Source organism: Heloderma suspectum, chromosome 3, assembly GCF_057233095.1.
Source record: "Heloderma suspectum isolate Gila_16-S chromosome 3, 16-S_ref, whole genome shotgun sequence".
Taxonomy (NCBI): Eukaryota; Metazoa; Chordata; class Lepidosauria; order Squamata; family Helodermatidae; genus Heloderma; species Heloderma suspectum.
In genome coordinates, this window is record NC_139460.1 from 286,139,763 (window position 1) to 286,156,093 (window position 16,331).

The 16,331-nt window shown below is 43.2% G+C and overlaps 1 protein-coding gene across 2 annotated transcripts in view; it reads right to left on the reverse strand.

The window, feature by feature from the left end:
* The window catches only part of GK5 (glycerol kinase 5), a 57,324-nt gene that overhangs the window by 27,418 nt on the left and 13,575 nt on the right, over positions 1 to 16,331 (reverse strand). For both annotated transcript variants that reach the window (XM_084847188.1, XM_084847189.1), the window contains exons 4-9: positions 13,216 to 13,309; positions 10,925 to 11,056; positions 8,808 to 8,883; positions 6,257 to 6,318; positions 6,097 to 6,170; positions 5,814 to 5,874 (exon numbers count right to left, since the gene is read on the reverse strand). In XM_084847188.1, coding sequence (XP_084703314.1) covers positions 5,814 to 5,874; positions 6,097 to 6,170; positions 6,257 to 6,318; positions 8,808 to 8,883; positions 10,925 to 11,056; positions 13,216 to 13,309 — 499 coding nt within the window. The remainder of the gene's footprint in view (positions 1 to 5,813; positions 5,875 to 6,096; positions 6,171 to 6,256; positions 6,319 to 8,807; positions 8,884 to 10,924; positions 11,057 to 13,215; positions 13,310 to 16,331) is intronic.

The following is a 16,331-nucleotide window of genomic DNA, read 5'->3' on the forward strand; positions in this document are numbered from 1 at the left end:
AATGGCAGAAAGCGAAGAGGATCTAAAGAGCCTCTTGTTGAGGGTGAAAGTGGAGAGTGCAAAAGCTCTCAGGCAAGAGGAGGCTGGGGGATGTTGACCTGGTGTTGAATGGGGTACGGCTACCCTTGAAAGACCAGGTCCGCAGCCTGGGGGTCATTTTGGACTCCCAGCTGTCCATGGAGGCTCAGGTGTCAGCTGTGAGCCGGACAGCGCTGTATCAACTCCATCTGATACGGCGGCTGCGCCCCTTCCTTCCCAACCATCTGCTCCCATCGGTAGTACATGCCCTGGTCTCCTCTCGTTTAGACTACTATAATGCGCTCTATGTGGGGTTACCCTTGAAGATGGTTCGCAAGCTGCAGCTGGTACAGAACGCAGCAGCTTGCCTGATTAAAGGCAGCTGCCGGCGAGATCACATCACTCCAGTGCTGAAGGAGTTGCACTGGTTACCACTTGTTTTCCGGGCCAAATTCAAGGTGTTGGTTTTGACCTTTAAAACCCTACATGGTTCTGGCCCAGCCTATCTTAAGGAGCGCCTCCAGCAACACCAGACAGGCCGCTTTACAAGATCAGCCTCAGATGGCCTTCTCTCTGTCCCATCAGCCAGGACAGCTAGACTGGTGGGGACGAGGGAGAGGGCCTTTTCTGTGGTGGCCCCCACTCTGTGGAACTCCCTCCCTAGGGAACTTCGTCATGCCCCTTTTTAATGAGCTTCCGTCGTGCATTAAAAACGTGGTTGTTCAGGCAGGCATTTGGGATGGGTTAGGGTATTTTAGAAAATGTTTTTACTGTAGAATTTTATTGGGTTAAACTGTTTTATTGTACGCTGTACATCGCCCAGAGTGGCTGGGTGACCAGCCAGATGGGCGATTAATAAATTTAATAAATAAATAAATAAATAAAGCTGGTTTGAAACTGAACATTAAAAAAACAAAGATCATGGCATCTGGCCCTATCACTTCCTGGCATATCGAAGGGGAAGAAATGGAAGCAGTGACAGATTTTATTTTCTTGGGCTCCAAGATCACCGCAGACGGTGACTGTAGCTATGAAATTAAAAGATGCTTGCTCCTTGGGAGGAAAGCTATGGAAAACCTAGACAGCATAGTAAGAAGCAGGGACATCACCTTGCCGACAAAGGTCCGTCTAATCAAAGCTATGGTTTTCCCAGTAGCAACGTATGGCTGTGAGAGCTGGACTATAAAGAAGGCTGAGCGCCGAAGAATTGATGCCTTCGAACTGTGGTGCTGGAGAAGACTCTTACGAGTCCCCTGGACTGCAAGGAGGTCAAATCAGTCAATCCTAAAGGAAATCAACCCTGACTGCTCATTGGAAGGACAGATACTGAAGCTGAAGCTCAAATATTTTGGCTACCTAATGCGAAGAGAAAACTCCCTGAAAAGACCCTGATGCTTGGAGAGATTGAAGGCAAAAGGAGAAGGGGATAGCAGAGGATGAAATGGCTAGATAGCATCACTGATGCAATGAATATGAATTTGAGCACACTGCGGGAGAGAGCGGAGGACAGGAAGGCCTGGCTTGCTATGGTCCATGGGGTCACGAAGGGTCGGACACAACTTAACGACTGAACAACAACAATATCTGCAGGAGAGGCCCTTTTGCAGGCATCATTACCCCAGAGGCCTGTTTGTCGCACATGCGGGAAAGGGCTTTTTCTCCTGTGTTGCCCCCAAACTATGGAATGCACTCTCTCAAACACTATGATCCCCGCCCCCACTCTCCTGGCCTTTAGAGAGGGTGTAAAGTCATATCTTTTCAATTTAGCCTTTCAAAATGTGAAGTTTTAATGTTTTTACTATTCTAGTTTTTCCTTAATGTTTCATTGCTTTAAATTGTTGTACACTGCCTTGATGGCGTTTTATCAGATAAGGCAGTACATAAATGTTGAGAAATAAATAAAAAGATGCAGGATCTTGCAGCAGTAACTAGGGAAGGTAACCCATAATGTCATAATCCTGCCAGCCAATGGAGGGGTTTTTCAGTCTCTGCTGTTGCTAGTAATTATAATTTTATTCTGGTTGTATTGTTATATTGTGGTTTTAATGCTTTTATATTTTATATTGTTTTACTGTGTGCTTTTTGGTTTTAATTTTTGTGAACCACCCAGAGAGCTTCAGCTATTGGACAGTATAGAAATGAAGTAAATAAAATAAATAAATAATAGTTTAAGAATTGTACATTAATTACTGCAACAATTCTTGTTCCTACTGCTATTATTTAACAGAATGCAGTTATTGAACTGCACGAAATCTGAGAGTTAGGCAAAATCCTCATTAAAAAAACACCCTTTGATTCAAGAGTTATTATCATTTTTATTGAGTTTTAATCACATATTTTAAATGTAATCTGCGAGCACATAAAAATATTCTAACAAAACGCAAACATCACATAGGAAATCCAATTACAGTCAACAAGGATCACAGGGGGTTCAATATATTAATTTGTTGTTCAGTCGTGTCCGACTCTTTGTGACCCCACGTTTGCCATAGCTTTCCTCCCAAGGAGCCAGCATCTTTTAATTTCATGGCTACAGTCACCGTCTGCGGTGATCTTGGAGCCCAAGAAAATAACGTCTGTCACTGCTTCCATTTCTTCCCCTTCTGTATGCCAGGAAGTGATGGGGCCAGATGCCATGATCTTAGTTTCTGATCTTATGATCAGGATCTTAGTTTAGATGCCATGATCTTAGCAACAATATACAGCCCTGTCGTACTCCTTTCCCAATTTTGAACCAATCAGTTGTTCCATGTCTGGTTCTTACTGTTGCTTCTTGACCCTCGTACAGGTTTCTCAGGAGACAGGTAAGGTGGTCTGGTATTCCCATCACTTTAAGAATTTGCCACAGTTTGTTGTGATCCACACAATCAAAGGCTTTAGCGTAGTCAATGAAGCAGAAATAGACGTTTTTCTGGAATTCTCTTGCTTTCTCCATGATCCAGCGAATGTTGGTGATTTGATCTCTAGTTCCTCTGCCTCTTCAAAACCCCGCTTGTACTTCCGGTAGTTCTCGGTTCGCATACTGCTGAAGCCTAGCTTGTAGGATTTTGAGCATCACCTTGCTGGCATGTGAAATGAGCGCAATTGTGCGCTAGTTTGAACACTCTTTGGCGTTGCCCTTCTTTGGAATTGGAATGTAAACTGACCTTTTCCAGTCTTGCGGCCACTGTTGAGTGTTCCAGATTTGTTGGCATATTGAATGCAGCACTTTTACAGCATCATCTTTTAGGATTTTAAATAGCTCAGCTGGAATACTGTCATCTCTGCTAGCTTTGTTGTTACTAATACTTCCTAAGGCCCACTTGACTTCACTCTCTAGGATGTCCGGCTCAAGTTCAGTGACCGCACTATCATGGCTATCAGGGACATTCAGATCTTTCCTGTATAGTTCTTCTGTGTATTCTTTCCACCTCTTCTTAATCTCATCTGCTTCTGTTAGGTCCCTGCCTTCTTTGTCCTTTATCATGCCCGTCTTTGCACAAAATGTTCCCTTGAGATCTCCAATTTTCTTGAAGTGATCTCTGGTCTTTCCCATTCTGTTGTTTTTCTTGATTTCTTTGCATTGTTCATTTAAGAAGGCCTTCTTGTCTCTCCTTGCAATTCTCTGGAACTCTGCATTCAGTTGGGTATATCTTCCCCTTTCTCCCTTGCTTTTCGCTTCCCTTCTTTCCTCAGCTACTTGTAAAGCCTCATCAGACAGCCACTTGGCTTTCTTGCATTTCTTCTTCTTTGGGATGGATTTCATTGCTGCCTCCTGAACAATGTTACGGACCTCCGTCCATAGTTCCTCAGGCACCCTGTCTATCAGGTCTAATCCCTTAAATCTATTCCTTACCTCCACTGTATATTCATAAGGGATATGATTTAGGTCATACCTGAACGGTTTAGTGGTTTTCCCTACATTCTTCAATTTAAGCTGAAATTTTGCAACAAGAAGCTCATGATCTGAGCCACAGTCAGCTCCAGGTCTTGTTTTGACTGACTGTATAGAGCTTCTCCATCTTTGGCTGCAAAGGACATAATCAATCCGATTTCGATATTGACCATCTGGTGATGTCCATGTGTAGAGTTGTCTCTTGTGCTGTTGGAAAAGAGTGTTTGCTATGATCAGCGTGTTCTCTTGGCAAAACTCTATTAGCCTTTGTCCTGCTTCATTTTGTACACCAAGGCCATGCCTGCCTGTTATCCCGGTGATTTCTTGACTTCCTACTTTAGCATTCCAATCCCCTATGATGAAGAGGACATCTTTTTTTGGTGTTAGTTCTAGAAGGTGTTGTAGGTCTTCATAGAACCGATCAACCTCAGCTTCTTCGGCCTCAGCGGTTGGGGCATAGACTTGAATTACTGTGATGTTGAATGGTTTGCCTTGGATTCGTACTGAGATCATTCTATCGTTTTTGAGATTGTACCCCAGTACTGCTTTTCCCACCCTTTTGTTGACTATGAGTGCTACTCCATTTCTTCTAAGGGATTCTTGCCCACAATAGTAGATATGATGGTCACCTGAATTAAATTCGCCCATGCCTGTCCATTTTAGTTCGCTGATTCCCGAGATGTCCATGTTCAATCTTGCCATCTCATGTTTGACCACCTCCAGCTTACCTTGATTCATTGATCTGACATTCCAGGTTCCTAAACAATATTGTTCTTTACAGCATTAGAATTTCTTTTCACCACCAGACACATCCACATCTGAGTGTCCTTTTGGCTTTGGCCCAGCCGCTTCACTCTTTCTGGCGCTACTTGGAAATTCCCTCTGCTCTTCCCCAGTAGCATATTGGACACCTTCCGACCTGAGGGGCTTATCTTCCGGCGTCATCTCTTTTAGCCTTGTGATACGTTCCATGGGGTTTTCTTGGCAAGAATACTGGAGTGGGTTGCCATTTCCTTCTCCAGCGGACCACATTTTGTCAGAACTCTCCACCATGACCTGTCCGTCTTGGGTGGCCCGGCATGGCATACCTTATGGCTCCACTGAGTTATGCAAGCCCCTTCGCCACAACAAGGCAGTGATCCATGAAGGGGTCAATATATTAACCTTATATTAATCCACAGAAGTTCTTCAGGGATTTAAGATTCAGTTGTAATTACCGAAATGTATCTCTCCATATCTGTTGATGACATGATGGTAGTTTTCTCTGGGAACCTTGTTTGTTAATAAAGTCTATGAATTTATACCAGGTTGTATGGAAGGTGTCAGATTGTTTTTGTTGTCATTGTGCCCTTATCTGGTTAATTAGTTTTTCAGCCAACGCAATATTCCAAAGGTATATTCCACACATTTATTGATAGATCTGCAGACTCTTTCCAATTCTTTGCTATTAATTGATGAGATGCTACCATCATAAAGGTCAGCATTTCTTTGTCTGGGAAATGTTCATTGGGGCCAATTTAGCATCTACGTGAGCCTCCACTCCTGTTATATTACTACATTCTTGAAAGACTTCCTTCCAGAAGCTCCTTTGATTCAAGAGCTGAATCCATGTTAAGAGGCTCCAAATAGGTAATAAGCAATTGTTGTGTTAACTGTGTTTTATTTTCATGTTGTGTTTTAATTAAGATTTTGTTTTTAATCTGGATTTTACTGTTCGCTTCCTTGAGCGCCATTTTTTTGGCAGCAAGGCAGGATATTAAATAAATAAATAATGTCAGCCATACGTAGTAGAGTAAGCAGGTTCACCTTTAGTTTGAAATTTCATTCTGCAGACCTCTAGAAGGATTAGTACATTTTACTCAACAGCCAGCTGGATCTAAATATATCTCTAAGGATAGGAGAGAAAAAGCTTTTCACTTACCAAAGCTGTTATTGCAACAGGCGCTCCAAAAATTTCAGCATCAACTGATCCATAGTTATGACTTAAAATAAATGTGAAGTTTAAAGGTTAGTGTTCTCAAGTCAGTAATAAAGCTGCAACAACTGAGCCAATTGAATTTTATATATTCACTGGTGTGAAAACTGTGCCACTTCTAAATAGTACTTGGTTGTGGTTTTATTTAATGTCTGCTTCTATATAAATGCACAGATATTTATGCTTTTATTTAAAAAACCGCATACATTCATTAGGCCTTCAGTCTTACCTCGTGTCCTCTACGGGGGGAAAAAGTGATATCGGAATGGAAAGCAACTTCCTAAGGAATCCGCTCCACTGCAGCTGAAACCCATGTATAAGAAAAAAAATGAGTTAAAAGCAATAAAGAGTAAACATTGTAACAACGCTGCATAGAAAACAAGTCATACCTTAAAAGGATCAAAAAATCCAGTGGAACTGGCATTCGAATAATCTGTAGCATATACTGCACCTGGGCATTAAAAGGAACAAATACAGTTGGACATTGTATTAGATACAGTGTCTATGCTCCGGAATTCCCTGCCAGTACATTATTAGACAAGCACCAACCTTTCTAGATTTTCAGCATCCACTAAAAACCTGTTGTCCCAACAAGCTTTCCCAGAACAGTGATCTTGTCTTTTTCCTTGCTATCATGTCTTCTAAGTTTTATACAGTACTTTATTATGGTTTTATACTGTATTATTTGTATAAATTTCTTGTAATGTAAGTAATTCATACATATTGGGAAGTAAATAAATACATAAATAGGACACAAGAAGAAGATTACAGTGAAACCGTTGAGACTAAACTTCAGAAGCCTGTGTCCTGCTCAGTATATAATTCTGAAAAGCACACAACTATACTCATTTGCTACCATTTAGACTGTGCATTCATTATCCTTGGGGAGACCAATCCAAACCCTAGACAGCATCTGAAGGAGATAGGATTTTTCAGTTTCCCAGCTCCAAGCTCGTAGACAGCACTATAAGCTCAGAGCCAGGAAACCTCATAGCCAGGGCGGAGAGAAGCGCAGTGGCTGCCCCTCTGTGCTCGTAACACAGAGCATGGGCAGGGTGAAACGGTTGTGTTCCTGGGGGCGGGGAGGGGAGGAGACCACAGAAGCTGTTTTAGACAGCTTCCTATACGGTCTCCAGCCCCCTCCCAGAAGCTGTGCTTAGATGCCCGAAATCAGGCAGGGCAGCCAGAGCACAGACAGAATCCTCTCCTCTGTGATTCAGCTGCCCTGCATTGGTTGGGTGGTCGCCTCCAACTTCAGAGGAGGTTGGAGGCGACTGTCTATTTCAATAGGATTGCACCCTATGACGATATTTTCTTTCATTTCTATCTAATACAGAACTGGGCAGTTTGTTCAAGTTAGCATTCTTCTACTGTTACCATTTGTTTACTGGTAACACTGCTCTAGAGATACTGTACAGAATAGAGGTGAAAGAGTAGCCCCTTTCCCATGTCACTCACATGAAGGGGTGCTCACGTGATCAAGGGGCAATGGGGACATGCCACTGAGCCCACCCCTGTGGACACCTGACAGGGGAAAGCCTGTGTGCGGAAGCTTCCCTGAAACCTGGAACCCTGTGCAATCGAAACTCCAGGTCCTGGGAATGCTTATGCACATGGGGTTTTCTCTTGGAGACATTGATGTCTAATGAGAGTGAGTGTGGTGTAGCGGTTAGAGTGTTGGACTGGAACTCGGGAGATCCGGGTTCTAGTCCCCACTTGGCCATGAAGCTCAGTGGGCGACTTTAGGCCAGGCAGTGAGTCTCAGCCTAATCCACCTCACAGGGTTGTCGTGAGGATAAAATGAAGAGGAGGAGGACTATGTAAGGTGCCTCGGGTTCCTCACAAGAGGGAAAAAAGCAGAATATAAATGTAATAATAATAATAATAATAATAAATAATGTGTGGATGTAGGGGGCAGGGAAGATGTGTAACCTGGGACAGCGTCAGCAGTGCAGCCTCCCTGCCCCTTGAGCACCTTTTTATCGCCTGATCGCCCCTTCACAGAAGTAATGCATGAAGGGAAGCTAGGGCCTTTGCTCACCCGGCTATAAACTGAAAGCCAAGGTAGATGGGATGGCAGCAGGTACATTTATTAAATTGTGCATCTGCCCCTTTCATGTATACAGTGTGGAATGGGGCCTGATTTTTAACATCAAACTGGGCATGTGGCTGAGGGGGGTTAAACTCTTTCCTCTGCTCTGCTACACCTCTGTGCTGTTGATTGCCTGAACTCCTTTTCTCTGCTCATTTCTAGGACACTGAAAGTGACTGGGCTGAGAAAAAATGTTTTGGATTATGGAAGTAAGGCACAACAGGGTTCAGCTCCTCCTCCTTGATCAGACTTTGCCCAATTTTTATATGTGAACAGGGAAGACACATGATTAAATCAACACAGCCATCATTTCTAGTGTGGTCCTAAGTTAAAAGACATCTCTCTGGTCTGGAGGGAGTAGTTAAAGACTAATGAAGGACCAGTGAGGATAGAGGAAAGGAAGGCAAGGCTATTTCAAAAAAGGAGAACTCAGGAATAGGTGGTAGGGTGGGAAAGATGGTGCTTGATAACAGAACTGAAGCTTTCTTCAGAGCAGAATTTGAGCTACGTCGGCAAAGGAATTTTTGTGTTGTTACTATGCAGAGTACACATATTGGTTTAGACCCAAAGTTGTGCAAATGGAAAACCACCCATGTAAATGAACTTTCCTGCCCCTCCTCCCCCTGGCACGCTCTAAAAAGCCTCTCCTGAGAGTCAGGGGGCCTCATGAATGGCAGAGGCCATGTTGCAGAGGGCTGCAGTGGGTGACTGACCCAAAATCAGGCAGAGGAACATTGTGAGAACAGAGTCCACTTGCACAATGTTTAGATTTGTGTGTGTCTGTGTATGTACACACACACACACGCGCGCACACGCGCTTCCTTTTTTGTTTAAATCACCCTTCTCACCTTTGGTGAGTTTATATAGTAGCCATGTGTCAAGTGTTCCAAAACAGCAATTATCATCTTTAGTAGCTTGTTCTACCTGAAAAACAAACAGACCACATTTCATTTCAAGGCAGCAGATATAGCTGACTTCAATATAAATTATGATAGAAGTTGCATCAAGTAACATTATGTTATCTAACACCAAACTGAAGTGCTATTAGACTTAATATAAAGGTTTTCAGATATTACTGCCACATACACACCCACACACATGTGCACTTCCCCACACACACGCCTACATAGGTCTGTGTCATGCACCCACTGGATGTCATGCACCCACTGGAGCAGTCCTCCTCAGAAGAAGAGCTAGAAGCCCCAGAAGTCCAAGGCACCTCAGGCTGCCACCAGACCCACAGGAACCCTCCTGAACCCTCTGCAGGGCCATCCCGTCAGGAGAGAGGGACTCTGCCTCTGAGGCAGAGGCGGAGCAACCCACTGATCCCCTGCAGCATCGTAGCTTGCAGTGACAGGCTAATAGGGCTCCTGTGTGAAGGAGAACTCATCTCCAGAAAAGGGCTCCTGAGGTGTAAGGGCTCTGGAAAGGGAGCTCTGATTACAGCAGCTGGGTTCTAGGTGGGCTTTGTGTTTAAAAGTCTTCACCGAAAACCCAGCCAGTGTTGGAACAACTTGGTCCATCCCGCCTCTGCTGTGTACCTTGCCTCCTGTACTGTGGCCTGTGACTGATGCTCTGTTTCTTGACCTTTTGGACTGCCTAACAACCCTGCTTCTGGATTATGTAACATACCCAAGTGATTTACTGTGTTTGACCTCCTGCTTATTATTGTGACCACTCCTGCTGTTGCCTGATCCTCTCGTCTGCCTGCCTGCCTGCCTGTGTTCTGACCTCTGCCTGGATTTTAGATCACCTCTGTTGTAGCCTGAACCCCACTGAATAATCAACTGTAGGCTTGAAGGTTTGTTGAGTTCACTGCAGGTAGACTTTACTATAGTCAAAGCAGGACTGAGAGTGAGAGAGAGAATGAATATATATGGCTTTATGAGTGTTAATGATGTAGCCCTGCCTTCCCCAATGCAGTGCCCATGGATGCCACTCTGCCCATGACACCTCCCTCAGCACCCCCCTGCCACCACTGATTTTTTTTTTTTTAAATTTAAACCAAGGCTCTCTGGGCATTGCAGCACTGGTCTCCTCCAGCCACACCCCACCTTTATTTCTCTAGGCCACCTCTGGTGCTATACTGAGGCAGTCTGAGGAAATGAAAATGACAGTTGACTGGAGCCTTATAAGCTACTGGTAAAAATGCATAAGAAAAAAAAAAGCTGGTAAGCTGGAGTGGGGAGTGGGAGGGGATGTGGAGAGGAGTGAGTGGGCTGCTGGTGGGGGGTGTAAGAAAGAGAGAGTGTTTGGGTGATGATCCTGGGAGAGAAAGAGAGGGCCTGCCTTCTGAAAAATGGGTGTTCTGTTGGAGCAGAAAACTTCAAGTTTAAAGAAGTGGCTTTGAATCACCTCTGCCACATACTCACATTCTCTGTCATGTTATACATCTCTCAGCCTCACCAGTTTGCTTTTTGTGAAATGGGTGTTTTGCAACTAGCCTTGCACCCATGACAGACATTTTCTGCAAACTTCCAGATGTGGCCACAGGCCCAAAAAAGGTAAGAAACCCCTGCCCACTCCTGGAGTAACAACATACATGGTAATTATACCAAAGTGCCAACTTTTTTGCCAGGAAGTATCTGAGGTTTCTTGCACTGTGCCATCTAATTATTGATGCTATCCAAGTTAGAGACATGACAGCTATCTTGGAAGCTATTTTCATCACGTGTTTTTAGAGAAGAGCCCAAAAAACTGGACGTGGGGAAAGAATTGAGTACAACATACAAGTACAGAGCATGATATCCATTTCAATAAACTAGAAATAAGTTCAATTTGGAATTAATAATTCGACAGAAAAGCAAACCAATACTTAAAATACAAATGACATAGCAAGCTGTCACACTTTCTAATGAAGTTTACTATAAAATTCATGTTATTTGAGTAATATGCATTACACTGTTATGCCAATTATATAAGCTAATTCACAACTCAATATAGAGAATATTAAGACACACCTTACCTCAGATATATGTTGTAAAACCCAAGCCAGTCTTAAAGAGATATGCTGCGTTGTAAAATTATGATAACTTGCTAACAAAAATAGACCATTCCGCGTGAAAAAGTGCAACAGTGAACAAACACCATGCATTGCCTGTTCCAAAACAAGATGGTTTGGACAAATATTTAGTCTTTTTCCTACAGGGCTTCAGTTAAGATTTAAAAAAACACCAATTACCATACACACAGTCTAGGTCAGTGTTCCCTAACTGGGTGCCTTCCAGATGTGTTGGACTACAACACCCATCAATGGCCATCCTGGCTGGGGGATTATGAGAGCTGTAGTCCCAACATTTCTGGAAGGCACCTAGTTGGGAAAGGTTGATCCATATGAACAGAACAATTCTGATGGAAAACGTACATAAAATTTCCAAAGAAGGTTTGTTAAAAAAACCATTTCTGCAGATGCATGTTGTGCATGGGGTGGCAGAAAGGAGCTGCTGGGTTATTGGAACCAGTCCAATATTCTTTGCCATGTTAGTCTCAAGGAAATGTTGCTATTCAAAATAATCCTTTGCTGCCCGGTATGAAGCAAAGTTGGCTGGTTATTTCCCAGGTGACTGGTAGGACCTCCAACAGCCATTTTGAGACTTGGTCTACATGTGGAGAAGGAGAGTAGACTACTTCATTTCAGACTGCACGTGGGGAATTGCATCTTTAATACCCCCAATATTAAAAAAAAAATCCTGCCAATACAAATCTAGCACAGCAGGGAAAAAGGTTCTGTTCTAGACATTTGCCAACTGCGCTGGTTTTCTGTTTGCAGGGAGGTTATTTCACATAGGGGAGCATTCAAAAATGCAATCCGCAGTCTTAAGTGACGGAACCCATTCCACCACCTCCGCACTCTACCACTTCATTTTGCTGCTAGTACAGACCTCAACCCGTCTCATGATTTAACCCATTCCTTTCAGAGGCTGGAATGTATCTGTGCCACTCTCCCTAAAACCAGACAACAAAATCTTCGTGCAGGCAACCATGACTATTAATTTGTTACGTTTATACTCCACCTTTCCTCCAAGGAGCCCAAGATGGCATGCATGATCTGCCTCCTCTACATTTTTTCTTCCCCCCCTTTCTTTTAATCGTTCTTTTTCATTTCCATTACAATACATGTACATTATGTATCTGTACAACTTTGTTCAACAAATGCATAATAAATTATATATCGATTTACAAGTTATCCATGCTATTAACAATGATAAGATGTACATATTTTAACCTTAAGAACAAATATATAAGCTAAACTAAACTTTTGCTGCTATTTTTTATGTTTGAAAACAAGCATTACAGTTTGTTACTATATATACCTTATTTGTTATTTTAATCATGTATAGTACCTTCTTGTGTTCTTATGATAACCACAGAGTTTCATAGTAGGGCGCCTCCTCTACATTTTAACCTCACAACAACTCTGTGAGGTAGGTTAGGCTGAGAGTCAGTGACTGGTCCAAAGTTACCCAGTGAGCTTCATGGCTGAGTGAGGACTAGAACTCCGGTCTCCTAAATCCCAGTCCAACACTATAACCACTATATCACACTGGCCAGGGCCAGCTTCTTATGAGGCAGGGTGACTCCTCCTGCCTCAGGCAGCAGAGCGGAAAGAGCGGCAAATTACACACTCTCTTCTGCCCTGCCAGGAGATCCTGCTGCTGCTGCTGCATGCCACCCACCCCTGTCCAGCACTCTAACCACTACACCACACTGGCTCTCTTGCTTCTATAAAGCAAGAATAAGTCTTGCTTTATAGAATCTGCACTGTTCCAAACCTAGCCCAATGAGCCAAACTACATGTTAACCCGGGAGACCCATGATAGACTCCTGCTGCTGCCATTTTTCTATTTTACTAAATGCAGCTACAGAGTGATGGGGAGGAGGAGAAGAACATACATGTTTAACTCCTTCAAGCTGCTATTTGCTCTGAGGGGTGGTTAGAGGAGGAAAGGGTTAAACATCCCCACCAGCCACACAGTTTCTCTGATAAAACAAGCAGCCCAGCCCCACCCCACGCTGCATTTAGTAATGGAAATAGTTGAATGATCTGCCACAGACCTCCCACGGTGTACTTGACTCCAAATCAAATCTTTTAAAGAAGCAATACTGGTAAAACTTTGAGCCAAGTATTCCAACGTGCCTCTGAAGAACAACATCATGAATCACAATCCTCGTCTTGGTGTTTTCAAGCAAATGTGCACACTCGCTCACACACAGACATACCTCTTCCGTATAGTAAATGCATATGCACTACTTCACCTTCATTGAGAGAGATCTGTTCCAGGACTGTATAAGTTCACCAGCTCTCATGTCTTGCCAACTTATGAAGTTATGAAAAGGCTTTCCTGTCTTCCTGGAAAAGTACAGATGGCAGACGTTACAGTAAACGCTCAGTGTCTCCAGTGTACGAATCTGGATCAGTATAATGATCCCCACATTACAGATTCAGGATCGGGGCAGGATGGCAGTTACAAGAGCCGATGGGGAGATATTAGCTTGCTGAAGGCCACTCAGCAAGTTCATGGCTAAGGGCCAAACAAGACAAGATGGCGGTAAACACCTGTTCCCTTCCATATGTCTGCCCCCATTCTTATATAAACCCATTCATATATATAAAATGGGGAATGAGGGGGTCTCAGTTCGACAGCAAAAGGAGAATGTAAAGGGGTGCTGAATCCCCCCCTCTTCTGCACATTACCTCTTCTGTTGCCCTAGTGACTTTTCTTCATTCGTAGTTCACTTCTGGTATCAACGTTGCAAACAGAGAAGTGGCCAGAGCAGCTGACTAAGCAAAGGGAAGGTGCAGTAACCCTTTTTCCTATGCTCCTTTTGTTATTAAATAAGACCTTTTCCTCCCAGGGTTAGATGCAAATGGGGTGGGCACAAAAATGAGAGCCCTACATTTACATTTGAAATAGAGATTTCTAGCTCATTCCAGTGGATGAACCCAATTGTCAAGATCCATTTCAATGTGGTTTCAAGCCTCGTTTGGAGAGAGAAACTGGGCCAGTTTGCTGTTTAACCCTCAAACAACCCCTGCTGCCTGGGCTTGGATGCCATGCCAAACAATGGCACCCCCCCAACAGGGGTTGAACATTCAAAATGGGCACTAGCATGTGCTGCAACCCACTTTGGCTTAAATAAGTCATGGTGGGTTGCAGTGATCATGCAAACCTGGTCACTGCCTTGATTGACCTTTGTTGAGAGAAAGACATTTTGATTGCAACCCTGTTGGTTATGCAACCCTGTTGGTTATCCTGGACTTCTAAGTGGCTTTTGATACCATCACATTGACCATGGTAGCCTTCTGGATAAGCTGTACTAGGTTGGGTGTGGGAGGTCCTGCTTAGTGGTGGCTCTGCTCCTATTTGGATAGTCACTTCAGGGAGGGGTCAGGGAGCTCAGACTGCCTCTGACTTCGGAACCAGGAATCTGAACTATCCTATAAGAACATAAGAACAGCCATGCTGGATCAGACCAAGGTTCCATCTAGTCCAGCATTCTGTTCACACAGTGGCCAAACCACTGTCAACTGGGAACCCACAAACAGGACACAAGTGCAACAGCACTCTCTTGCCCATGTTCCCCAGCAACTGTCTAGGGGCCACAGGATTGGTCTCTAACATGCTGTTTTTGTATGTGCAGAGCATTTTTTTTGTGTAGAAGTTACATGTATTTCACAAGAACTCCTATATCTACACCAGGGTAATTAATTATATTTTCATCTGAAATAATGGGTCTAGTTGCTGACAGGTTACTATAATCATAGAGCTGACACTTATTTAACACCACCTGAATTTAATGGCATAATCCTGCCTTCAAGATCCTCAGTGCATACATTTTTATTAATTTTGCTGATAGATCTACTTCAAGGCTACACATTGTGCTTATGTGCAAACAGAACTAGAAGAAGCTTAAACTATTTATTTCATTAAGAAATAGAAGCTCTGTGTGAACTATGAGAATTTAATCCCTTCTCAAAGTAATTCGAGCCAGCTAAACCCTACTGAAGTAACACACACCACTTTCTATGGATTAATTAAACTTTTAGCAGAATAACTGGTTTTACAACTGTGAGATTTATTCAGTTTAGAGTTGAAAAGACATGCCCATTGCTATGTCCCCTTCTCACAGAATTATACCCTACACAAAAACTGGAACTGAGAATTAGTACTGTACATAAAAATATTCTTAAAGAGTGTTTTCTACACCACACTGCTTCTCCGCTTACTTATTGCTACAGCTCTTCCAAGGATATACAATATTCCCATAATTTATTCACATATTATTCTTTGATTGGAAACTATTAAAGTATTGCATCCTCATTAATGAGTTCACCAGTAAAAGAAATCATGATAGTCACATTCTTAATATCAGTAATATTCCTGAAACATATGTAGCTGCATTATTACTTTTTACTATCACTTTACAGTTTAGCTTACTTCATCAGAAAAGGCTTTGAAACAGACTTATAGTTTTGGCATACTGGTCAATTGTCCACCTAATATTTAACAAGTTGGGGCCCACAAGGATTCAAACATTCAACGTGGGTGGAGAGAAGAGGCAAAGCAGAGAGAACAGAAGTGTCTTCCCCACCACTTTTTGCTGTGAATTCATCAAAGGATCTATGGAACCAAGTTGGTGAGAAGATCTTGGGGAGGCCAGTTGCATATCTCAAGAGCTCCCAGGATATAACATTGGGCTTCCTCAGAGTCCCATCAGTCAGAAGCTCCATGGAACCCAGTAAGTGGATATATTGGCCCCAGGAATGTAACCAAGTCACCTGTAGTGTTAGAGGGGGCCTAGAGATCCATAATGCCTTGCTTAAGTTCATTATTAGTGTGACGAAGCGTTAAAGGGCCTAAAGCACGGCCTAGCACATTCCATACTAATCAGTAGAATATCTAACCAAGGTGTGCCTGGGAAGTGACGTTTGTTTACCTTAAAGCTACAGGTGGCTGCGCTGAGAAACAAGTGCTGTCGGTCTATGCTGGGAACGAACACTGGGGGTGCTTGTTGCTGTCATGCTGCCTCATTGCTAATGCTAACATGTATGGTATAAAACCCATTGCAGCCAGGAAATCAGAAGACGTTTACTTCTTGGGAGGACAGCAATGACAAATCTTGATAAAATAGTTAAGAGCAGAGACATCACACTGACAACAAAGGTCCGCATTGTTAAAGCAATGGTATTCCCCGTAGTAACCTATGGCTGCGAGAGCTGAACCATAAGGAAGGCTGAGCGAAGGAAGATAGATGCTTTTGAACTGTGGTACTGGAGGAAAATTCTGAGAGTGCCTTGGACTGCAAGAAGATCAAACCAGTCCATACTCCAGGAAAGAAAGCCAGACTGCTCACTTGACGGAAGGATATTA